Consider the following 26,139-nt stretch of genomic DNA (forward strand, 5'->3'; position numbering starts at 1 on the left):
AAACTTTTTCAGTATAGGGCGCTGCGCATTGACGTCCCTCGAGCCGATGTCCCTCGACAGCCTCCGTATCGGCGCCAACGTCATCAAGCGTATGAATAGACTCGCGCAGCGTCCGTTGCTTAGTTCCGTTTTTCCGCGCTTCATGGGGCCTCGAATATCTTTGCTCAGTTCTTCAGTCAAATATACTTCATTATTCCTCGAATACCGACTCGTACTCAATGGCTTCCTCATCCGAACCGAGGACTCCACAGTCCGGCTTCAAAAACTGTTGAGACTGTGGAAAGAAAATGTCATTGACGGATCCTCACAGGATGTCTTTGTGGTTCCTGGGAGTCGAGCACCATTGTTCGGAGTGCGAGGACTGCATGTCCATGCCAACGTAAGCCTTGAAGGAGCGTAAGGGGAAGCTCGAGAGAGGTAAGGCAGTTAAAACTTCTTCGAAAGTTTCCTCAATGGAGTCGAGACATTAGTCTCCTCGCCATCACAAAAGACATTCTCGTTCTAGGTCTCGAAGCAGTTCCCATCACTCTTCGAGATCTAAGCATTCAAAAAAGAGATGTCGAAGATCCCCTTCCTCGTCGTCGTCTTCTTCCGTTTCCCCGAAAAGGATCTCCCGCCCCACAAAACACAGCTCTCAGGCTGAGTGGGAGGAATTCAGGAAAAAGATGCTTAGCGTCTTCGAGAAAGCGGCCTCGACCCCCTCGAAGACTGCTGAGGGTGATACCCTGGGTGAAAGACGCGAAAAATCAAAACGCCGCGAGTCGCAGCACCCGGCGAAAGAAGCTACTCGAGAGCGTCATGAACCCTCGAGTAAAGGCAAAGTCACGTCATCAACGGTGAAAATCCCTTCGACGATAAAGGCGTCGAAGACGCCGATCTATGCGAAGGGTTCTTCGACGCACAAGTCAGTCGATTTGACGCCGACATCGACGCCGAGAAAGGGCAAACCCACGGTCACCCCACAGTCAGTGGCCATATTCAGAGCCTCGATCACAACATTCTCGTGGACAACCTCGAGTAGAATTCCGATACTCTAGAATTCCTCGAGGCCTCTACCAACTTTCTCGGCGCCTTTTTCGATGGCTTCGAAGCCTTTAACGTCCGCGTCGATGACGTCGATGTTTTCTCAGCCAATTATGACGAATTTGGCCCCTTCTGCTCTGGAAATGGGATTTATACCATTTCCAAGATCTGATCATTCCAGAGCCTTAGCATCTATTTATGAAGAAGGGGAGAATTCGGATCAGGAGAGACCTTTTGAGTAGCAGGGAACCAGTACCAGAGGAATTTACCTCTGAGGAAAGTAGGTTTAAGGACCTCCAAGAATCCTTACATGAAGCAAGTGGGTTGAACACTTCCCCAGAAGTGGAATTTGCCAAACCAGACACAGGGGAACATGCTGAAACCCCTTACAGAACCTTGATGGCAAGGATAATAGAGTTTATGGGGTGGTCTACACCCTCGCCTGCTTTTCAGCAAGACAACCTCACAGACATTTTGGTTAAAGGTCCACAGGAGGATCCTGTGGTGCCATTTCATGCGGCATTACAAAGGAAAATATTGGCAAACTGGGAAACCCCTGAGGTTATCCCGGCAGTTAACAAAAAATGATCAGCCAAGTATAGGGTGTCTACTGCTGACCCTGAATATTTATCCAGACACCCAACTCCGGAGAGTCTGGTTGTGCAGGCATATACTATAAATCATAGGGCACCTGGCGGGGTCCCGATTTACCCAGGCGGGTATACGTATTATAAACAAATAATCAGGATGAGGAGATCCAAAACAGAGACACAAGTGCTGTGTGTGTGTTTATTATGTACTCACACAGGAAGTAGTTAGTGGCTCAACAATTTACTTTACATTTCTTCCGATAAGCACAAAAGATGGTTGAAATCGACGAACGGACAAAGTTAGTTATACAGTAGTGGCACAAATAGGTGTTGGCCTCTGGAGTATAGAGGTCAAAACTACATTGAGATACAGGTTTCCTTACAGATCGAGGGGGTATAAGAACCCACTGGTACAAGAAAAACACGAGCCTGAGACTGGGGATGGTCTGAGGCATGGTAAACAAAGTGCACACAACAATCTTCGAATATGACCAATACAGGGTAGTGATACAGTTGTCACGTAGTTAGACACAGGGTGTGACACAGGGTGTGTTTCGGCCAAAGAAAGTGGCTAGGTTGGAGCCGTCTTTATGCTGGCCTTCGTCAGGAAATGGCACCAGTGGCGGTGCTGTCCGTGATGTCTACTGCTGGGGTAGCAGATGGGTGGTGTCGGGAAATCCACAATAAATGCAGGATAACCGGTGCTATGCTGGCACTGGGTGGATCGGCTGTAGTTTCCTAAAGGCCGACGTGGTTCAGAGTCTCACGGTACCGGAGTGGGCCGATAGTGGACCCAGGTCGCGGTCGTGATGGTGCGCTGCCGTGATGGGCGGGGACTTCTGAGAGCCGTGTTAACACACAGCACTTTTGTGTCTCTGATTTGGATCTCCTCATCCTGATTATTTGGTTGTGCAGGCAGCAACTTCATCAGGTAGTAAATCGGCTTACCCTATTGTTCCACAGGACAGGGATGACAAGAGATATGACTCTATGGCACGTGTTAACCTGTATTTGTCATATTCGAAGATTGTTGTGTGCACTTTTTGTTTACCACGCCTCAGACCATCCCCAGTCTCAGGCTCGTGTTTTTCTTGTACCAGTGGGTTCTTATACCCCCTCGATCTGTAAGGAAACCTGTATCTCAATGTAGTTTTGACCTCTATACTCCAGAGGCCAACACCTATTTGTGCCACTACTGTATAACTAACTTTGTCCGTTCGTCGATTTCAACCATCTTTCGTGCTTATCGGAAGAAATGTAAAGTAAATTGTTGAGCCACTAACTACTTTCTGTGTGAGTACATAATAAACACACACACACAGCACTTTTGTGTCTCTGTTTTGGATCTCCTCATCCTGATTATTTGGTTGTGCAGGCAGCAACTTCATCAGGTAGTAAATCGGCTTACCCTACTGTTCCACAGGACAGGGATGACAAGAGATATGACTCTATGGCCAAAAAAGTATTTTCTGCGTGTAGCATGGCGTTGAAATCCATCAATGCTACTTGTACGCTGTACGCTTGCAAGGTTCAGCCACACACTTTGGGAGTGTGCTTCATCAGCGGCTGACTGCCTCCCGGAGGGAGAAGAAAGGGAAGCGTTTCTAAACATCATTAAGGATGGTAAAGATGCAATGTGCGAATCCCTTCAAACTGGCATCAATTCTGCTGACCGCATCAGCAGGGCCATGGCGGGAAGTACAACCAGGAGATTTGCTTGGTTGCGGAAGTCTGGTTTTGCTCCAGATGTGCAAAGCAAACTCTTCAATATGCCCTTTGACGGCTCTTCCTTGTTTGGTAAGAAGGCAGATGACAGTTTAGAAAAGCTTCAAACATCAAAGGCAGCAGCAAAATCCCTGCGAGCTGCAATCCGTCAGACCCCATATCGCCCCTCCGGAACCTCTTGGAGAGGTAAGTCCTTTCGCTTCTATTCCGCATTCGGAAGAGGCAGAGGACAGCCGGTTCAAAGGGGTCCGAAAAAATTCACCCGAGGTGGACAGGTTAAAAATACAAAAGCCGCAGCAGGTGCCTCATTACCCTCGGCATCTGCATCAACTGCCTCCAAATCGCTCTGAGGACTCTCCTCACAAGACACCAGTAGGGGGCAGGTTAACTCAACATCTGACGGAATGGCAGGCTATTACGTCAGATGCTTGGGCATTGGAGACAGTTGCCCAAGGTTACTGCCTGCCTTTTCTACGCATCCCTCAGTCATCCACCGGGGAACAGCTCTCTGATAGTTCCAGATCCGCTCCTCTTGCAGGAAATTGTAGACCTGCTAGAGAAAGGTGCCATAGAACCGATACCTGTAGCGGAGAGGAACAAGGGCTGGTACTCCCCCCCCCCCTACTTTCTCATACCGAAGAAAGACGGAGGACTGAGACCTATCTTGGACTTACGAGAATTGAACAAGTTCCTCAGGAAGGACAAGTTCAAGATGGTAACTCTCTCTCAGATCCTTCAGGCCCTCCAACTCCAGGACTGGCTGGTATCTCTGGACCTCCAGGATGCTTATTTCCATGTGCCAATCCATCTCAAACAAAGGAAATACCTGAGGTTCGCAATTGGCGGCTCTCATTATCAATTTCGAGTTCTGCCATTTGGGCTGACCTCCGCCCCGAGGGTCTTCACCAAGCTAATGTTGGTAGTGGCTGCAAATCTGAGGAGGAAGGGATTCACGTCTACCCCTACCTGGACGATTGGCTGATCAGAGTTGTATCTCCGGAACAAGCTCAGATTCATTCAGATTATGTCTGCCACTTCCTTCACAAACTGGGCTTCTCCCTCAATTTAAAGAAGCCACAGATGATACCATCACAGAGACTCCAGTTCATTGGAGCGGTCCTGGACACTTCCCTGGGAAAAGCCTCACCACCAGAGGTGAGGGCTCAAGATATTCTGCAGATGGTTCACCAAGTTTCAAAATGCCCAACGTCTCCCAGCCTTCGACTTTTTGAGGTTGCTAGGCCTCATGGCCTTCTGCATCTTCCTTGTGCCAGAGGCTCGCCTGAGAATGTGATCTCTTCAGTGGGCACTGAACTCAGTGGTCGCAATTCTCAGGGAGAATGACAGACCTCCTTCAGGTTCCGGACAAGGTGGCTCGAGACCTTCAGTGGTGGGCATGCCAGAAAAACATCTTGAAGGGAGAACTGTTTTGGCAACCATGGCCGGAGAGAACAGTAGTCACAGATGCCTCATTCACGGGGTGGGGAGCCCATACCAACGACTTGACCATAAGTGGTAGTTGGTCTCCATCGGAGTCCAGACTACATATCAACCTGTTAGAGCTGAGAGCAATCAGACTAGCACTGAAGGCTTTTCTGCCATCTATACAGGGGAAAAATGTCCTGATAATGACGGACAACACAGTGGCCATGCACTACCTCAACAAAAGAGGAGGCGTAGGATCACTGCCACTGTGCAGAGAGGCAATGGAGCTCTGGTTTTGGGCAATTCAAGAAGGAATCTCTCTATCTGCAGTTCACCTAGCCGGAGAGAAGAACTTGACGGTGGACGCTCTGAGCAGGCAGGGCACAGTCTCCCATGAGTGGGAACTAGCTCAGGAAGTCCTTCAGGAGATCTTCGCCCTTTGGGGAACCCCTCAAATGGATCGGTTCGCCAGCAGTACCAACAGGAAGTGTGATCTGTTTTGTTCAAGAGAATTTCCCCCGAGAGGAGCTCTAGGGGGCGCGTTTGTAGTGGACTGGGAGTTTCCACTCCTGTAAGCGTTTCCACCAGTCCCTGTCATTCCTCAAATGATCAGGAGGTTGAGAAGATTCCGGAGGACCATGATCCTAATTGCCCCCGACTGGGCCAGGAGAACGTGGTACCCGGACCTTCTGGACATGTCCATCTGCCCTCCAATTCGTCTTCCACTCAAGGAGAATCTTCTCTCACAGAAGGGAGGTCAGCTTCTCCATCCAGACATCAGAGCCCTCAACCTTCACGCCTGGCTTCTGAAAGGTTGAGATACAAGGATTGTAACCTCCCTGATGACGTCATGGAGGTGTTGCTTTCGGCCATAAGGCCAGCAACAAAGTCTTTATACCGCTGCCGTTGGAACAAATTTTGCAGCTGGTGTAGAGAAGAGAATATTGACCCCTTTTCATGGTGGTACACCAACGGTGTTATCCTTTCTACTCTACTTGGCAAATTCAGGCCTTCAAGTTAGCACTATCAAGGACTATCTCGCAACGCGATCAATCTTCAAGCGCACTGCAGAGGAGCAATCGTATTTCAAATTACCCTTAGTAATACAATTTCTAAAGGGATTAACTAATGTCTACCCTCCAAGACCGTTCCAGGTTCCTTTATGGGACTTAAATTTAGTCTTAAATTTCCTGATGGGTACACCTTTCGAACCATTCCACTCTTGTTCGCTAAGATTTCTCACCCTTAAAACTGTCTTGTTGGTGGCATAAACATCTGCTAGAAGGGTGAGCGAATTACAAGCTCTAGCTTGTAAACCCCCTCATACAATTTTTCATAAAGACAAAGTTGTCCTACAGGTGAAGCATAATATCATCCAAAAGGTGGTTTCTGAATTCCACATCACTCAGAAAATTACCTTATCTTCATTCTATCCTCCTCCCCATCCGGGGAAAGAGGAAGAAAGGCTACATAGGCTGGACCCAAGGCGGGCTTTAAGCTTTTACATCCGCAGACTTGCTAGGATAAGGCAAGCAGACCAACTGTTCGTAGGTTACTCAGGGCACAAATTGGAAATACCGATAACAAAACGGACCATTTCCAGATGGATTATTTTGGCCATTCTGGAATGTTACGAACTAGCAGGGAAAGAGCCTCCTCAAAATCTTAGGGCTCATTCAACCAGGGGTATCGCAGCCTCTTCGGCCCTCCAAAGAGGGGTTCCGGTTCGAGACATATGTGCGGCTGCCACATGGTCGTCTGCACATACATTCACAAGATTTTACAACCTGGATTCCTCATCTAGTCAAGAGACTAGGTTTGGAAAAGCCGTATTACATTCTGTTCATTCCCAAAGGGAAACATGGCGTTCTTACTCCCACCTCCAATTACACACTATGGGAGTCTATCAAAGATAAGGAATACGTCGGAGGACACAATCCCTTCGAAGAACAAGTTACTTCTTACCTGGCAACGTTCTTTCGATGGGAGGTTCCTCCGACGTATTCCTCATCACCCCTCCCATCCATCCCCGCAGTAATACTTCCCTAGTGGTTGCAGCTTATGCTCCTTCAAGGTCAATAACCAATTAATGTAAAACAACTGTTAACATCAAAACGGAACTGAGCAACGGACGCTGCGCGAGTCTTTTCATACGTGTGATGATGTTGGCGCTGATACGGATGCTGTCGAGGGACATCGGCTCGAGGGACGTCAACGTGCAGCGCCCTCTACTGAAAAGCTGGAGATTAAGGTAAGGTATACGTCGGTGGAACATCCCATCGAAAGAACGGTACCAGGTAAGAAGTAACTTGTTCTTTGATCCCACAATTTGAGCATTTCTGATGATTTGCGACGCATAACTTTGAATTAGCAAAATATCCCAGCTTGCGGGACCTAAAACATCTCCCCTTTTCATACTCTGCTGGGGACCAGACTTCTTTCTTTTCTCCTTTTAGATTCATCCCTTTACTGCATTTACCATCCTTCATCACTACATTTACTTTTTTATTCTTCTTTATCACAGCAACGGCATGGTTTGCTTCTGCTCTCCTTTCCGTGCTTTCAGTTTTCTTCTTCTCTTTGATAGTCTTGGAACGCAATTGAGTATGCTTCACCTTCTTAGCAATAGCAATCACCTCCTCTAACATAGGATCCTGATCCCACACTTCCACAACGGCTACTCTGTGACTTAGTTATTAGTGTGAAGGATAATCTGATCCATGATAAGTTCATCTGTAATTTCCTTCTGTATTGTGTTCATACACCTTACTGGGATGAAGAAGATGACGTCCCACAGTATGGAAAGAGGAAAAAATGAAATCACAACTGGGACGAAGAAATTGCGACACAACACAGCACTTCATTTCGCTGTATCCAAGACAATCCGTATCCGTGGCAAGCAAAATGGCTACCATGTCCTGACACGCCGATGAGGGGATTTATTACGAAACCTATCACACGCAGTGTCGCAACTGCTCCTGCTACCACGGTCCTTCAATGCCTTCAAGCCCCGCCACCATGGCCCTTCCCGGCCCTGTGGCTCCTCTCCAGCCAACACCGACCCACAGGGTCTCAATCCAGGAGCTTGTTAACCCACTCTACTCTGCCAGAGTGCGGCAATTCGCTTTACCTCGCAGACCACCAACGCACCACTCCAGCCTCGCCCTAGCTGTCGGTACCTGACACATCGCTTGTCGACAATTTGCAGCAGGGGCAGTACCACAGGAACTATGGAAATGGTAAGTCTTTATTGTAACAAGATACCCTGTGGCAGAACAGCTTCTCTCCAGCAGCTACAGCATCCAATTGACACAGGTTGCAGGTACTACCCTGGAACTATAACAAGATGCCACAAATTATTCCCGTTCAATTATTTTACCAAAAGCAATTTTTTCATTTTTAAGGGTGTTTTGCTCAACATTTTAGTTTTTTATCAGTGTACATTTATTCACACAATCAGCCTTTTGCCCATCATTTTTAGTAGAATATTATGTCATGCTACATTCTTTAATGTTTTGTCATTTTGATTCTCCTGCTGCGCAGCTTCTTATGTACTACTGTTTTTTTCCTACTGTATCAAGATCCGTTTTCGTTTGGAGTGTGGATCTAAAGGCCAATGCCTTTTCTATTTAAGCTCCCTCATGGACTCCCTACACTGACTGACTGTTAGCTGATGAAAATATAAGTTCTGACTACCACCACTCTGCCCCCCCATCTCTCGAGTCCGAAATACCCCAAAAATGTGAATACAAAATGCTCAATGTACATTTGGCATGGATGAGAAAAAAGTAAAATCCTATTATACTGAAATGGGGTGGCGGGGGGTGTCCCTCCACCCCCAGTATAGTGGGATCGCGGACTGCGTAGGTGTCCCCCACTTCAGATGGAAGGAGTGTTGCGTGGGGAATAAAGTAAAAAGAAAAAATAAGAAAAAAAGGACCCTGCGACGCAAGTGCCGTCCCACTTTAGGGGTAGGAGACTGATGTCGCAGGGAGATGGGCAAGGCGAGTGAAGCACTAGTCATGGAATGAACGCAGGTACGAGAAAGACGAGGTAAGTAGGGAGTGGGGGTCGCAGTGGGGAGTAGAAAAAGCAGTATGTGATATTTTGGGTAATTGGAACAGATAATTTGGGCTATTCCACCACAATCTTTCTCTCCTCGATTATTTTCACGTAGATCAATTTCAAGCACTTCCCACTCACTCTCTACACTTCTAGCAATCTCGCTCAATAACCTTGCATGCACACTCATTACTCAGCACCTCTTGCACTCACCAACCAATATCCCACTTTTAACAAAATTGTCAACACTGAAATTCACTGTCCTTCCTCCTGCCGATCTCTTGGTCTTCAATCTCCTCATCCTCTGACCTCACCTACTTCCAGTTGCTGCTTATTCTCCACCCCATTCTCAGATTGGTTTGATGATCCTGGCCAATCTGTCTGTCTTCCACACTGGGGGGGTGTTTGTCATGGAAGTTACAAAGCATGGGTTAAACCCTGCTCTTTTTTTCTGCACGGACTGCCCTGTTGCAAAATGTTTGCCCGCCTGTGCTGTAAAGCATCTGAATTTATCAGCCTACAAGGTGATGTCCAATATATAGCGCTTCACACCCAATTATATATATCTGATGGTCTCATTATGCAACTCTGCTTGCCAAGGCTGTGGAGTATTGTGCGGTCTCCGTAGAAGCGGAGTAGGCTGTCTTCCTCATGTGATTGTGCTCCCTCTGTGTTATGTAGGATGGGGAGCATTGCGTGGTTCCTAAGAAAGCCGCAAAGTCTCACTGGTTCTTCCTTTGCTGGCACTCGTTCTCCTGGCTTCCTCTGACTGTGCTGAAGCTTTAAGTGGGGCCCTGATGGGTTGTCCTCTGCGGGTGGCCTCAATGCATTGTCATGTCTTCTCTGGTCACTCTGCAAAAGGTGGAGAAGACTTTGACAGCACTTTCTGCAGAAGGTGTGAGGTGATGGAAATTCATACTACACATTGTGAAAACAGAAAAATAATGTGAGGCCGGGAAGCCTAAAGGAAACACACCAAACACCGGTTACAAAGGAACATACAAAGTACTTTATTTTAAGGTCAAGCAGTGACAAAGTCAATGACAGATCGGATAGCTATCAGCCCTCAGTACAACACAACGCACTTCAATGGGGTTCGATGTATTCAGTGAGAGACTATACATTGGGACAATCAGGCTTATATACATTTCTCCAGCCTTTTGTCCAACCCCTTCGCGGGTTAACCATTCCATGAATATATAACTGGTCTAGGGTCTCTGCCAGGTCAGCTTTTAATATATTCATCAGTATGTGCATAGATCAGTTCCGTTGATGCAAGTAATCCATTTACACACAGGTCAACAGAAGGACAAGGTCTCAGTTCACGACCCTAACAAGTGGCCTGTAGGCAAGTTATACATTAGCTGTACGGAGGTCATGACGACCAGATTTTATTCGGAATGGCATTGTCCACCATTTTGATGTACAGGGTGACTTTTACACAGCAAAAGAACCTAAAATGGCGGCTTGATTCAAGATGGCGGTTTACATCAATTTCTAAGGTGAAGACCTTGCCGTAGAGAGTTATTCGTGTACAGTTTTAGGCAACTTGGCATAGGCCAATATACATACAATCGTTACAATAGGAGGCATAATTTAATATCCAGTTTGACAACATGAAAAGACAGGCACTTTGGGAGGGGACAGGAAATAATGCACCTCTGGGGTAGGACTGTCTCTGGCTTCACCCTGGTAGGACTCCCACCCCAGGCTGAGAGGAGTTCCTCTCCCCTTGTGGCAGAGTTGGGTTACTGACGTATCTCAGTACAGGCCTTCTAATGCACAGTTGCTCTCATATAGTATTAACATTAATTTGAATGTCTCCTTTGACCTAGTGAGCCTGCCATGCATTTCTTTACATACTCCACGCCCCCCCCCAGCCACCAACACCAAGTCTCTCATTCGGTATTCCAGTGATTGGCCAAATGGCTACATACAAGGTTGACACTTGTTCATTCCACCACCCGAGGTCACTCTGGTATGCTCGGGTAGGATCGATCATCTGCCACACTCCTTTTTGTGTCACCCCAGCACTCATGCTGCACAGCCATTCCTGGCTCTGACTTTGCTCAGCATTACCAGAACCCAAATTGGCTATTGGGAAACAGATATCCAATACTATTTTCTGGTTAGAAGCACCCACAACTACCATTTACTCTTTAGCATATCTCAAGGCCTTCACAACATGACTTTCCATATATCCCCTCCAGGGTAACTATTTCCATGTACAAGGCTGCAGGCAAGTGAGGGGGGCGCTTGCTCCGTCTTTTGATAACATTTCATTTCCCTACATTATTTTTATGCTTCTTTTTTATTTTTTTTTATTTTCAAGATTTACAATAATCAAAATGTACATCACCGAATGTTCAAACAGAGCATAGAACACAACACTCAATTTTACATAGGTATGGAAGCAAAAGAAGCGGAAGCATGTATAAATATTAAAACATTTCAGATAAGACAAGATAGACTTTGTACCTTTCTCAAAATAAAACACCTAATCACAAAATAACTCAATAAAAATTGCAACACAGAACAGTACAAAAACATAAAGACAACACACAGACTACATAAAACAGAACAAAAACAAAACAGGGGGGATCCTCAGCTAATGCACATATACAATAGCAGGCAGTCGGATCCAATATAAACAACTAATCCTCAGATATACAGTCATCATAAAATGGTTTCCGAAGAGCTTGATACTTATTGTCCTTTCCTTGTCTCACAAACATCACCCGCTCAAAGTTAGACAATACCAACAAATCATTAATCCAATTCTCCACTCTGGGCTTCTTCCTAGTCTTCCACACCATCAGTACCTGTTTCACTGCAACCACAAGAGCTTTATCAACCCATCGTCGGTATTGACGAGCAACCGCACAACGCCCCCTACCTGACAATAGCAACACCTGCATAGGCATCCTGGGAAAACCTCTGGATAAGATCACCTCCAGCCTATCCAACGTTCCCACCCAAAATTCTAACACTCTAGGACAATACCATAACATGTGAATTAACGTTCCCTTTTCCTCCCCACACCCCCAACACAGGTCATCATCAGCTATTCCTAACTTATACATACGCAATGGAGTCAATACAGATGCCCGAACATTTCCAAATGAATCCATCTCAGCCTGAGATCCAACCTACTTCTATAACCTACATTCCACATAGATTCCAACTCTTTTTCTGAAATATCACAGCCCAACTCCTGTTTCCACCTCTCCAACGCTCTCCTGTCAGCATCAACAGCCTTGGAACATTTCGGCATCAAGCTAGTATAAGTGCTTACCATTTGCGGCGATGACATAAGAATCTGACCACCCGCCGACACCACTTCCAACGGTCCTGACAACATTGCCAATCTTTCACTCAAAAGAGCTTTTAACTTCACAGACCTATTCAGTTCCCTCCCTGCCAAATGAAAAGTCCTCTGCAACTCCTCGAATGACAATATACGGCCATCACGCACCACATCTCTGATACATAAAACCCCTTTCCAGACCCAACTTCTCCAACAAAAAGGTGTATTGGCAAGTTGTAAACTTGGATTAAGCCAAATAGATGCTCCATAGTGTAAGTACAAGTTCCCTTGAAAGAGACTCAACCACCACACCAAAACTTATTTACTCACCGTAAGAGTCGGAAGTTTACTACCCCTCCCAGGCAGACGTCCCATCGAAGTAATAGCATGCAATGGAAATCCATTAAATTCATACACCTCAATATGCACCCACAAGGGCTCTGGCCCATTCCCCACTGAAAAATAATATGCAGGCTTTTTCAAAAGAAACCCTCTATAGTAGCGTTCCAAATCCGGGTATCCAAAACCTCAATTTTTAGTACTACGCGTCAAAATAAACTCAGGAATTTTAGGTCTCTTTTTATCCCCCCATAGAAAGTCTTGAAAAACATGATCGATACTAGCCAGCATTTTTTTTTTCGAAAACCTCAGAGGCAAAGATTGCGCAACATAAAGCACCTTTGGTAAAAGAGTCATCTTAATAGCGTTGACTTTAGCCCAAATCCCCATCGGTAATCGTTCCCATCGTCTAACATCCTTACGCAAGGTAGCCACCAATTTTCCTACATTGAATTCCACCATTCTTTTTACATCCTTAGTCAGATAAATACCCAAATATTTCACATGAGATGTAGTCCACTTACAATGCCATTGGAAACACCTCTGTTTTGTCCCAATTGATTTTATGTCCTGACAACACACTCCCCCTATCAAAGATATTCTTCAGAACCACACTACCTCGCTCAGGATCCGCCAAAACCACCACCATGTCTTCAGCATATGAAAAGACTTTAACTTCCACATGAACAAATTTCAGACCCCAATGCCTCGTTCCCCACGTAGATAGGCCAACAATGGCTCCAAAGCAAGATTGAACAAGTAGGGTGACAACGGGCATCCCTACCTAGTTCCCCTAGTCAACCCAAAAGCTTCAGACAAAACACTATTTACCCAAATCCTAGCCTTGGCACTACTCTGAAGACAACTGATTATCCCTAGAAATCCATTCCCAAATCCCATCTGCCTCATTGCAAACTGTAAAAATCTCCAACTCACTCTATCAAACGCTTTCTCAGCATCCATAAAAATCAAAGCCGCATCCGATAGATCCTCCTGTTTCAAACTCAAGATATCAACCAAAGTTCTGATATTATCATAACCAAATCTATCCCGCAAAAACCCCACTTGGGGTGTATGAATCAATTTCCCCATACATGTTTGCAATCTATTAGCCATAATCTTAGCAAATATCTTCACATCCACATTTAGCAACGAAATTGGACGATAATTGCTACAATTCTTCCGATCTTTCCCCTCTTTCGGTAACAAGGTAATCATTGCTTCACACATTGACTGGCACAGATCACCATCATGCATAAACAGATTAAACAGCCTACATAAGATAAGAGCCAAATAAGTCTCAAATTTCCTGTAGAATTCCACAGGAATACTATCCCTTCCTGGAGATTTACCCACTCCTAGCTGCTTAATAGCCAGTAAAATGTCATCCACCTCAATATCTGATTCCAAATCTCTGCTTTCCTCCAATGATAGCCTAGGAAGATCCAAATACACAAAAAAAACTTTCCAATTCCACCTGAGACGGGAACACATCCTCTGAATAGAACTTCTCATAAAATCCTTTAAAACACTTACAAATATCAATATTTTTCATTACCACATCACCATGCTCATCAACAAGACTTTGAACAAAAGATTTCTCCGTCATACCCTTCAACCTACTAGCAAGCAGCTTTCCACTCTTATCTCCGCATTCCCAGAATTTCTGCTTCGTATAACAAATACCCATCTCAGTCAACAGTTCATTCTTACTAGCCAACAACTTCGGAGCTTGTAATATCTCCTCCTTACCCTTAACCATACCTGACTGCGCATATCTCTGTTGCAAATCAGACAGCCTATTTTCCATACATTTCAATTAATTCAAATGCTTAATCTTAAAGTGTGTGATTTTACTTATAAATTCCCCTCTTAATACAGCTTTAAAACCATCCCACACCATCCTGAAGTCTGTTGACCCTTCATTGTCTTCAAAATACCTCTCCATAAACTTCTGGATGCTTTCACAAACCTCACTATCATCCAAAACCCCTACTTTAAGACGCCACCTAAAAAATGTCGGAATCTCCCGATCCATAACCACCTTCAAATCCATAAGAGCATGGTCCGAAATCTCCCTTTCCCTAATGTTCACATCAATTGTTTTATCCAACAATGTTTCAGACACCAACATATAATATATCCTAGAAAACGTATCATGCACTGGAGAGTAGAATGTAAATTGCCTCAAAGGATGAACTTCCCTCCAGATGTCCACTTAGCCGAACCTCTGTAGGAAGAAATCAAATTCCTCACAAACACCAAAATTAGTGTACCTACATTGACAAGTTCGGTCAATCTTTTAATCTCTAAGGCTGTATGATTTTATCTCGCCGTCATTTCCCACTGTCCTTAACCCAGTTACTACAGTCTGCAGTCTGGCTGCCACGCTGGACAGGGTCACAATTCACTTCTACAGCGACAAGAAACAGCACTTTAAGACCATCTCAGTGGTCATGTGCGCAGTATAAATAACTAACAATGATGAAAGAAATTATTTGCACGCCCCAGTGGGACTTGCAGCATTTGCTGTACCACTGATCCAATGGGGAGGTGGGCGTCTTGGGGGCTTGCGAGGTGATGGCACAGCCTGTTCAGTGCTGAGCCGAAAAAAGAACAGCATGCTGACACTTTTGAAACACTCTTTATCACTTGGTATACACATTGCAGCTGGGGACTGAAGGGCCCTCACAAGCGTGCGGCCCTTTGCAGAGGCACAGGCTTCCTATGCCTAGGGCCATCCTTAATTATGTGGCTGCATTTCACAATGATTGTCCCCCGGTGGCTGTGACGAGCATGCCGATACTTCCTACATCCTGGTCTGCCAGAGATCACACTCATAGCAACTTTGCGCTTTGCTAGAGGTGGCCAAATGCAAGCAGGATTTGTTTGGATCTTTTTAGTTCCGAAACTAATCTCGCCATATTATTTTTGGACGAGCTGCAGCTGTTATTTTGCGGTAGACCAGCCTAGATTATTGTACATATAAATAATGTTTCCTTTTACGGTATTGGAGCTGATAGTACTGTAAAATTATGAAAAGAATCACGTTTTTTTTATCCAAAAGTTTGTAGGTCGAATCTTTTAAACACGCTGATGATTTAGCAAAACAAGTGATGAAGATGTATGTGCAGCTGCATTCACTTTTTGTGATGTATCTGGCTGACTATATACCATTGTTATTAACTTGGCTTTGGTACTTGCTTATTCCAAACATTAAATAGGTTTGTTGGTGACTTATCAGTTTAGAGAAACGTGTAACCGAATTACACTTAACAAATCACTCATGCTGTATACTGTGGAGTGATTAGGCCTCATGGTCGATCTTAAAATAAAGATAAAACTGATCGGGGTCCTGTTTAAACGATCAAACATCCCAATTGCTTCGTTGGACTGTTTACTTTCACAGCAGTGGAAATAGTGAGGGTCTCTGCTACCCAACTTTGATAATTGAAGCAATTTTTAAAGGGTGCCTAGTGGAGTAATTTCAGTTCTCATGTCTTCCTTATTGTTTTTGTCTGTCTGTTTTCCAGATTGTTCATTTTCTTATTTCTGTGGTAAATTGGGCAGACTAGGTTACTTGTGGCCCCTTTAGAGTGATGTTTCCAAAAGGATTGTATGTACCTTAAGCTCTCATATTTGGGAAGTACTCGATATTCTATGTATTCATTAAGCTGATACGCCCTTACTGCTGCGCATTTATAATTTTCTTTTTTTTCGTTCTTTGTAGTTGGTGGTTCATGTAGGAGTATCCAGCATGGCTACAACCATAACTCTGGAAAAATGTGGACATAATGTAGGGTACAGTGGTTTGGACAACTGCCATTTCTGCCCACGATCTCGCTGTTGTGTAGAAGGAGGTCCAGAATGTATAGAATCGGCTATTGACTTGGAAACCGTGTGTAAAAGAGTGAAAACTTCTGAGCCAGATTTTGCGGTTTCTATATCTAAGGATGCTGGCAGGTACGAATCAAACTTTTTTTACATTTTTTTTTATTATACTGGTTATTAATCTATTTTTGTTTTATACTCCGGAATAAAATTAAATTGGCTTAAAGGTTTGGGTAAGTGTATCACTGTAACATTTTATTCTTACTCATGGGATTTTTCCTTAACATTGATTATGCCTCTGTACTTTCTTTAATAGCCATCATTTATTTTGTCAAGTATACAAATCCAGCCATGCAAAGTTTCAGTTCCTGACCAAGAACAAGGCTTGTGGTTGGACAGTCTTACAAGTCTATATCAATATTCTGGAGCTGCGGGTAATGCATCTGACCCTGGGGCATTTCTTCACTCATTCCGGGCATCAATCATTCTTTTACAGCTGGACAATGAAACTACATCTTTTTACCTGAACATGCATGATGGACCACAATCCAGAACTGGAGGGAAGTGTGGGGTACTCCAACCATTTGGCGTTGGCTTGCATCAAGACATTTGACAATTATGATTCTGCAATGGATAGGACTGCAGAAGGACAATTTTGTCCTGAGAAGCTCCTTCAATCAAAATCGCAAGTGGATGCAAAGTTCAACCACATCATTCAGTGGGGAAAAGTGAACTTCAGTGTTGTGTCCGCAGAAATGCATAATTTATGTTAAACTTTAGCTCCATATTTACTGAACTGGAAGGCATGTTGAATTTGTGAGTCGGTCAGCAGTTTACACATACCCTTTAATTCATCTGCATTTGAAGGGGATATAGAGACTATTGATAAAGATTTCAATCAGGCGACGCACACCTTAGTCTTGGCCTAGTATGCAGCGCACAATTAAAATGCTTATGTTTTTATTTTAGATTTAATATTCAGATGGTACACCACTCATAACACACCCCCTTTTCAAATACCCCAGGTCACAATGGACCATGAACCAGGCTGGTTGATAAAATGTAATATTTATTTTCTACTTTAAAATTCAAAAGAAATCATACTGATGGGGTGATAAGAACAATAGGAATGTAAGCAATGCACTTAGTTAACCTTCTATTGACACAACTACAAAACACCAGGGAATAGGAGCACTTTTTGATTTTAGGTATGATATCACTTGAGTTTGGATGTCCCCCTGTAATGTTTCCTCAACCCACAAATCAATTCTAAGTGGATAAACGGAAGCAGCAGATAATCAGGAATGACAAATGGAAAACAGGATTGAAATCCGACCTTCCCTCCCCAAACAAGAGAGAAAAACGTATTTTAAATCCTAGCAATGCTAAAATGACACTCGGAAATGGATGAAGAAAATGATGAATGTGTATAAAACTGGGAAAGATACTAGCAATCACAAGCGATGGATTGAGCAAAAGCATACAGTTTGACTTTTGTAATTCCCACGTGAATTTACCAAAACCACTTTTTAATAAACTGGTTGAATATTGTAAATCGATGCAGTTTGTGTTTGGCGGTAGCTATGGATCGTAGGTACAATATGGAAGTGAAATTAGATCTCTAGCTTGTAAATTGAATTAGTTATGCAAGATCTAGTGAGGTTAGTTTTGACAAAATGAAGGCACGAAAAAGGACAAGAAATCGGTTTTGCCAAGAACAGTTTTACTCTACACTAGAGCATTCAGGCTAGTCTACCAGATTGAGACACAGCAAGCTCCGGGGTTGACTCGCGAATGCAACCCTAGCACCTCCATGCCTGCCCTGGTGGAACCAGTCCGATCATTTGAAACAGGATTAATAGCTTAGGATTTTACAAGACAAAATTATTAAAGAAGTTGGCGCTAGCACAAGAAATCAAAGGCAGGGTTTCAAGAAGGATTTTTGACTATTACAAGTTATCAGGATATGGATGGGATGACTTAGAGAGTGGAACTAAGACAAGGCAAGGTATACTATGTGTTTTTTTTAATGGTTCCTGTTGATACTCGGTTCACTTTTTAGTTTTTGGATTTTGGACAGTCAACGTTCTGGTCACCACACGGGTCTGGTTTAACAAATGACAGCCGGAAAAAATCAGCGGGACAGGATCAGCTGGGCTTGGACTGGATACCAAAGGATAGTTCTTCTGGACTGGCAATTCCGTTTACTGGATACTATAGGTCAGCAGGGTAGCAGAATGGCAGCAGTAAGCTGTGAGTGGCAGCAAGCCAAGCTGGATTAGGATGCCGAAAGTATCAGTCTCTCCTGGTTACTGGCAGATTAGTGGGTTTTAATATTATAGGGTAGACCTTGCTGGAGCAGGATCAGCAATGCTTGGCCTTGTAGTTGGCATCTGGAGTCTGAAAGATGAAACGGGAATGCAGTGCAGGAAATCAGGAAATGTGTGTGTCCCTAGGGTCTTTTCAGGGTCCCTTATTTATAATGCAAAATGACATCAAGGTAGAGGCTGGGCAGGGTTACTACGCCCGCCCCTAGACTACTTTGATTGGGCAGGGGACCTAGTCTCCTCCTCGCTCTCAGTTGGTTGGACTTCTAAGGGAATGTCATCAGATTTGAGGTGAGGTTTACAATGTCCAAACGTTCCCACATTTACTTTACTTAAAATCCAATTTTGCAAAAAACCTACATTTCTTCACTTGCAATCTCTTGGCAAATTCTACACACAGGTTACATATTATGTGCAGCCCAGATCAGTCCAATCCTCAGGTCTATGCGACCTTGTTTCGCCTTTCTGATACATTTTGGTAGTTTTACACATTAAAGATGTGGCCTAAAATTCACAATTTTATACACAAATGCGAATTGTCCCTGGGGATGTATGTACACAATTTTATGTTTGCCACATTAATACTTTCCTTGGAATCTGTCATATTTCTTAACTTCTGTTCCCCATGCAGCAATGAGATCTATCAAGTTTTAAAAGATAGCCCACAAAATTGGATTTAAAACGGCAAACTTTTTAAATTTTTGATAATTCTTGCTACATAAATGTCTTTAAAGTTTCTTTATAACATAGTCTTTGAAACTAAAAGGCAGTCCCTTTTTGTTACTAGATCCTGTTTTTATTTTTTCTTCCAACTGCAAGCAGCTGTCATTTCCTTCTAGGCAAGTGGTTTCCAGTCTTAATTGAAGGTTTTATTGCCCCTTCACACTTGACAGGTGAGTGTCCCAGGACTGCTATTGTCCCAGCCTGGAGCACAGACGAATGTCTGACGAGCGTGTGAACTTTAATTGTCCTGTCCCATTTAAAGTTTTTCAAGCTGGCAATTCGCATCTGTGTCCTGGATTTATGGTGCATCTCCCTTCCTTTGGGAAGTTTCATGGCTGGCAACTGAAATGACTGTTTTTTATGAGAGTTTGCAAATCCATCCCATGTGTTTTTAAACTGTTTAATTTCTTACTTTGGGCCTTGATTTAACTAAACCTGTGAAAGAAGATGGCCTATATGTCTATTATCACCACTACCATGATCCCTTTACATTGCTAAATAACCAGGCTTTCATTAACAATTTAGTTTTAAACAGGCAATTTTTTCTCTTCAGTCAGAACAGCCCATTTTTCCACATGTGTTAAAAACTGCTCACATTTCTTTCTTTAATTCGGTTTTCAGCTCCTCAGATTGCCCACACTGTCTTTGCAGCTGTAGTCATTTCCTTGCAGCAGGAGTTTTATCCAAAGTATAGATACATTTGCACTTGACCTGGCTCAAAGAGTTCAGTCTCTTTGAACTACTGCGCCTGGATACATATTGCCAAGAAATAAACGCGTGTTCCAGTGCAAGTGAAAAGAAAGTTGCTTGTTTATTTCTTTCAAATTTACTTTGACAGGATCTGTCATTCAGGAATTATGCCCAGTTTTCCTGAGGCACAGTGAGGCACAGTGAATTATGCCCAGACCCGGATGTATTACAGCGTAGGTTACAGAATGCTTATTTATCTGGATATAGTGCAAAATCAGAACAATAATTACAATATGCTTACTTGTCAGATTACAGGGCACAATAAATGCATATGTTGCATATGAATCTGGTTAAATGTCGTAGTCAATAGTTGAGTTGAATTGGAACATAATTTATGTATGTATCTCATTTACATCTTACTTTTCCTAACCAGTCTTCTCGTGCTTGAAGGGTCATGTGAGGAATTTCCATCTGGCAAGTGTTTAAAATCTCTAGTTTGTATGATATTTATTAAATAATACATTTATACGAGTAATTCCATCTCAGAAAGGGTGATCTGCTAACCAGACCTCACTTTCATTAAACACCATGCTAGCAGCATAGTGTACACCTGAGCGTTGCTGCCTCAGTAGCCTAAGCTGCAGCCCCTGTTCTCCCCTGATGCAGAGCCGTTTGAGAGATCGCAAGTGGCTTGTTTGACACCACAGTACAAACAATGTATTTAACTCTACACCTCTGTTGCAAATTCAATATGATTATCGTAAACTATCCGCATGGTGGCAGGATAATCTGAAAATACAAGCAAGACCTCTTTTGGTCTGGTGGTGGGATGTTCACATAATTATTGCTGCTACATCTGATTGTAGCCAATGAGCGTCATCCCTGTGAGCTCTTACAGCTTTGAGGGGCTATGTAGAATTCAGGCACCACCCTGTCTGCATTGCAGTGAATGAGACAAAGGGACAAGGTGCTTGACTCTATTTGACGGGAAGATAACCTCCTTCTTGCCATGCCTGGGATCTCCCAGCTGGAGACACCATCAAGCCTGGTTCCACATACCTAACAAGGCCTGCCTCACACTAGGGGGCTGCACACCAGACAGTAGTTGAAGCCTGTAGGCTGGGAAAGGGTATCTGAGAAAGGGGCAGGGATCCAACAGATAGGGTACACACTTGGGTTGGAAGAGGAGTTTATCCATCTTAATTTTCTGTGGGCTCTCCTTCCTGTCCCCACCACTTCCTGTGGAACAAGTCACTCTAGGTATGACATCAGAATGCAAGAGGCACTTGAAACAAGGATGGGGATTATACCCCTTAAAGCAGGCTTGTTTTCCTCCAATCCCCTATGGCATGTTTCCTATAAAAGAGGGGGGCCTTCTCCCCTTTTTGATTTGCTTTTGGCCCACCGAGGACTTCGAGGAAGAATTCATTTTGACCTCTTTTGGGAGAGTTGATTGCAACACCCTCAGCCGTTTGGGCAAAGAGTGTTCCAAGGCAGAGACTGGCTCAGCTCCCTACCCACGCTCACAGGCGCATTGGAGGAACTCTTGCTGAGGATCAAGGCCTAGCACTCTGCTAGAAAACCTCAATAGGGTAGGAGAGCAGAGACAAGGACTCAACTTTTTTGTAGAGCCCCCTGTAGTGTATGTCTCAGCATCCCGAGAGCCAGAACAGCCAGGACCCGAGTTTTCAAGGCATCCGCTACGTTTGAGCTGTGTCAGCTGCACTCGAACCACAGCTACTCTTGACTCTCTTGCACTTTGAACCACTGCTCTGCTGCATCCGTCGAACCTGCTCCAAACAGCACCGCGCCAAGTAGAGCATGCTGCAGGCTACTTCAAACATCGCATCGGATCATCGGGATCACAGATTCGAAATGCTGGAGCATCACATCGCTCATTGATTTGAACCAGCAGTTGGCAAATGTCTCAAACAGACTCGACCCGACACCTGATCTGCATCACTTTAATGCTGCACTGAAACTGCACCGAGCATATGTTTCAAACTGACTTGATGCCAGGTTGTCGTTTGAACCAATACAACTAGCTGCACCTGAACCTAGTTCTACCTGCATCTTTAGCACCTCAAAGCCAGATTTGACACTGTTGCACCATTTAATCTGGTACTTTGAAGTGAGCTCGTTGCCTTGGTCCACCTTTTGGGATCTTGGGGACTGGCCCCTTTTATACTTTGTCTATCAAGACCCATCCTTTTGACCTACCTTGTTGCATTTCTTGCCTGTTTTCCTCACTGACAATGTATCCAGAGTGCTTATACGTTTCTTTTCTACATCTTCTGTCTTTTACAACGGCGGTCTTTTGATGGTGTTTTATTAGTTTGATGTATGATTGATTTTCTTCAAGTAAAGTATGTTTTCAATTGGATTGTGTCCTCCAATGTATTACACATCTTTGACACGTAATGTCCACAGCTGTACACTTTTTCAGCAGAGGGCGTCCTGAGTCGATGGTGTCGGGTCGATGTCACCGGTTGTTGTAAATAGGACGCACGGCGCCCGCAGCCTCAGTTCAGTTTTTTCTGCGAACGTGTTGCTTTGTGAAACTCGGCGCACCTCTTGTGTTCATCGTTGAGATGCATTTTTCTTCGGCCCCTCCTACTCCGTGATGAAGTTTCAAGACCTGCCAGACTGCAAGTCAGTCCTTCTAGATATGTATGTACCAGTTACAGGTTGAGACATGGATGAGGATTGGCTTCTAGATTTTGTTATGTCTGTATTTCCCACTTTTCTAAATTTCTTTGGTGACCTACAAATAGACAAATACTATCCTGATTTAAGGGGTTAGGCAAATTTATTGATGGATTGCATTGGATAAAGTAGCAATTGGTGGCACTTCTCGTTCTGAAATTGACTTTTGGTTCAAGGGTGCACTGTTGGATGCTTGATTTTTTTTCTGTCATGGTGACGGTTGGTGGCTCTTTCACACTGCTTTGGTATTTTCCTTTTCAGTTGGTAAAGGCAGTAATTTGAGTACTTAATTGTATCTCTGAGAACATAAGGTTTTCCATCTCTTCGATTTACAGGTTTTATGACATCCGTTGGTGGATGTTTTTGGACCCCTATCGCACGGTGTTGAAGGAATCTTAAAGAATAATAATTGTTTCCCCTGAAGAAAGTTCAGCCACGCAAGGGCCTATAGAACTGAAACATGTCACATGTCGGGAATATGTTGTTTTGTGACACTTGTTTTGTGATGTTTTGCCATTTGTGTCTGTATTGATTTAATGTTGGAAGTTAAATGAAAAAATAGTGATTCATATGTATTAGACATAATCAACTATTGTGTGAGTTTAGGGTCTGTATAAAATGTATTTATAAATATGTACCAGTCCTTAATAAATTATATTTTTAGTAAACATCGTTACATATTGTACATCTATTTTGTCAAGATATGAGTACCGGATCATCACCTAGAGAGGTAGAACTGTTCCTAGAGGATACCCGGATTTGTTCTAATATTTGTTTACCTATCTCTTTTAGATTTGACATGAATACATTTCCCCTGATGGTAGAGATAGGAGATTTTTTTGAAAATAGGGGATTTTCTTTAAACCTATTGAAAATCACAGATAATTCAATCGCAGGGCATGGGTCCGTTCGCGCCTTCTAACAAAGCCGGCCAGGATCGGTCTTGTACCGCGGCTCGCACGCCTTCGGGCTCGGGTCCGAGACGTGACTCGCTTAGGGAACCTTTGAGGTCCTGCTCGGACAAGGCTTCGGAGAGTCGAAAGATGCTTGCTTCTAGGGCTCGGTTTGTTTAGTATTTATTATGCGCACCGGACCCTGGAGTATAAGGGCGCAAAAGGTAAGAAGATGTACAGCTTAGAGCACGGTTACAGGTTACAAAGGTCATCGGTAACAGGCGTGTAATACATATGACAGGTAACAGGCAGGTAGGAGCAAGTTCATGCATTCATTTAACATTTTTTGTCGTCAACCAGTTGATCACATTTTGCCTGAGTTTGGTAAAAGATTGTTCTAGCCTCACAGTGATGGGTAGTTCATTCCACAATTGAGCAGCTTTGACTGGGAAGCTAGCTCCGCCTATGGTGGCAAGTTTAAATTGGGTTGCTTGGAGGCGATTGGTGTTGGCTAGTCTTGTTTGTCTTGTGGAGTGTGTTCTGGTGAATCTGTCCTTTAAATATTGTGGGGCTTTATTATAAAGTGATTTGTATGTGAGGGATGCGGTTTTGAGTCTGATTTTCTCGTGGGTGGAGAGCCATTTATGTTTCCTTCTTGTTTCTGAGATGTGTTCTCTTGGGAATGTTCAATGCAGCTCGGAGGGCATTGTTTTGCTGTATCTGAATTTTGTTAATGGTGGATTTAGTGGCTCCTATGTACAATGCGTTACAGTAGTCTAGTTTGGAGATGATTAGGGCACTGGCTAATGCTAAACAACTGTGCTGAGATGAGAATTGTTTTCCTGCTCTGATTAGTTTACATGTGTAAGCTGTTGATGAGGCTAGGGAATTTACCTGTTGGAGAATGATAAGGTGGAGGCAAGGTAATTACCTAACGTTTTTACTTCTTTGGCTACTTGTATGCAATTCTCATCGATGATGGAGGAATAGTTTGTACTTAGTTTACTAATGAGGGAAGCGGTACCTAGGATAAGAAGCTCAGTTTTATCATCGTTCAGTCATAAAGCCATGGGTTGCCATCCATGCCTGAATGATGCAGTACATTTTGTTCACTAGTGCTAAATCCTTTTCGACAGCGTAATTAGTATACGTGATACCCAGATGGTCCAGGTCATCAAGCAGGGGCTTAGTGAAAATGTTATATAGCGTTGGTGAAACGCAAGATCCCTGTGGCATGCCGCAGGTGATGGGGATGGGTTCTGCAGCAGCTGTAGGTGAGAAGACCCTCATGGTACAGTCACTAATGAATGATTGGATCCACACTATAGCCTCAGTGGAGAAGTGTGCTGCTGTATCGAAGTGGTTACACAAGACTTTATGATCCACTAAGTCAAATACGGCAGAGAAGTCTAATAGCAGGAAAAGTGCTGGTTTTCCAGAATCTCGTACTTTATCTCGTACTTTATCTATTTGGAATTTTAGGTCAATCAATGCAGTTTCTGTGCCGTGCAGTGGACGGAAGTCGGATTGACGGGAGCCTAGTAGTTGGTTTTGTTCCAGGAAGTTCTGGATTTGGATATATGCCACCTTATCCAGAATCTTCAAGAGGAACGGTACGGTAGTAATATGTCTATAATTAGTGGGTATAGCCGGGTCTAAAGTTGCCTTTTTAAGGAGTGGAAGCACCCAGGACTCTTTTAGGTTACTCGGGATGGTGCCCGTGATAAAGGAGGCATTAATCAACTTTGTGACAAATGGCGCTAGGTCTCGTGCAGCATCTTTGATGAGTTGTGCTGGGCAAAGGTCTCCTTTGTAATTGGACTCTTTGGATTACTTTCTCCACCTCTAATATAGAGACTTTGGAGAAGTGGAATTGGGTGGTTGGTTTAGGGTTTGGGAGCGTCTTAGTAGAGGGTAATGTGGCAGAGGCTAAGGTCTCTCGTTTTAGTTCTATTTTCTTTTGGAGGTTTAGGACTTTGTTAGATAATGCATGCTGGATTTCAGAGCACCATTTTTTATCTTTAAGGCAGTTATCTTGAGGCTTCATGGGATTTTCCAGTTCTCTGAGTATGGAGAACAATTCTTTTGTGCTTGAAATGGCTTGTGTAATTCTGTTGTTGTAGGTCTCTTGTTTAGCTGAGATGATTTCTTTTTTATATTGAGATGAAATGTTAATTAATTTCAGTTTATTTTCCGGAGTGGGGTGAGCTTTCCACGTATTGTCCCATTTCCTTTTTTCTAATCTAAGATTTTTTAGGAGAGGGGTGAACCAGTTATTCAGGTGGCTCTGTGGTTTACTGTTTCTAAGCTTAAGCTGAGCGATATCATCAAGGGTTTTGTTAATAATATTAAATTCTTCCACTAGGTCGTTAGGGTTTAGGTTGTTAGGTAGAGCGTTCAAAGTGGGCATGATACCGGGGAGTAGTTTGTCTCGTGTCATATTTTTTTTGTTTCTGGTAAGTGCAGGTGGTGCACAAGGTTGTTGCAGTTTGGGGTTG

At 43.8% G+C, this 26,139-nt stretch overlaps 1 protein-coding gene across 2 annotated transcripts in view; it reads left to right on the plus strand.

Moving 5' to 3' along the window:
• The window catches only part of PGPEP1 (pyroglutamyl-peptidase I), a 432,802-nt gene that overhangs the window by 321,705 nt on the left and 84,958 nt on the right, over positions 1-26,139 (plus strand). For both annotated transcript variants that reach the window (XM_069649268.1, XM_069649269.1), the window contains one exon: positions 16,202-16,434. In XM_069649268.1, the coding sequence (XP_069505369.1) occupies positions 16,202-16,434 (233 nt within the window). The remainder of the gene's footprint in view (positions 1-16,201; positions 16,435-26,139) is intronic.

The sequence above is a fragment of the Ambystoma mexicanum genome, chromosome 1p (assembly GCF_040938575.1).
Source record: "Ambystoma mexicanum isolate Mex_15411 chromosome 1p, UKY_AmexF1_1, whole genome shotgun sequence".
Lineage (NCBI taxonomy): Eukaryota > Metazoa > Chordata > Amphibia > Caudata > Ambystomatidae > Ambystoma > Ambystoma mexicanum.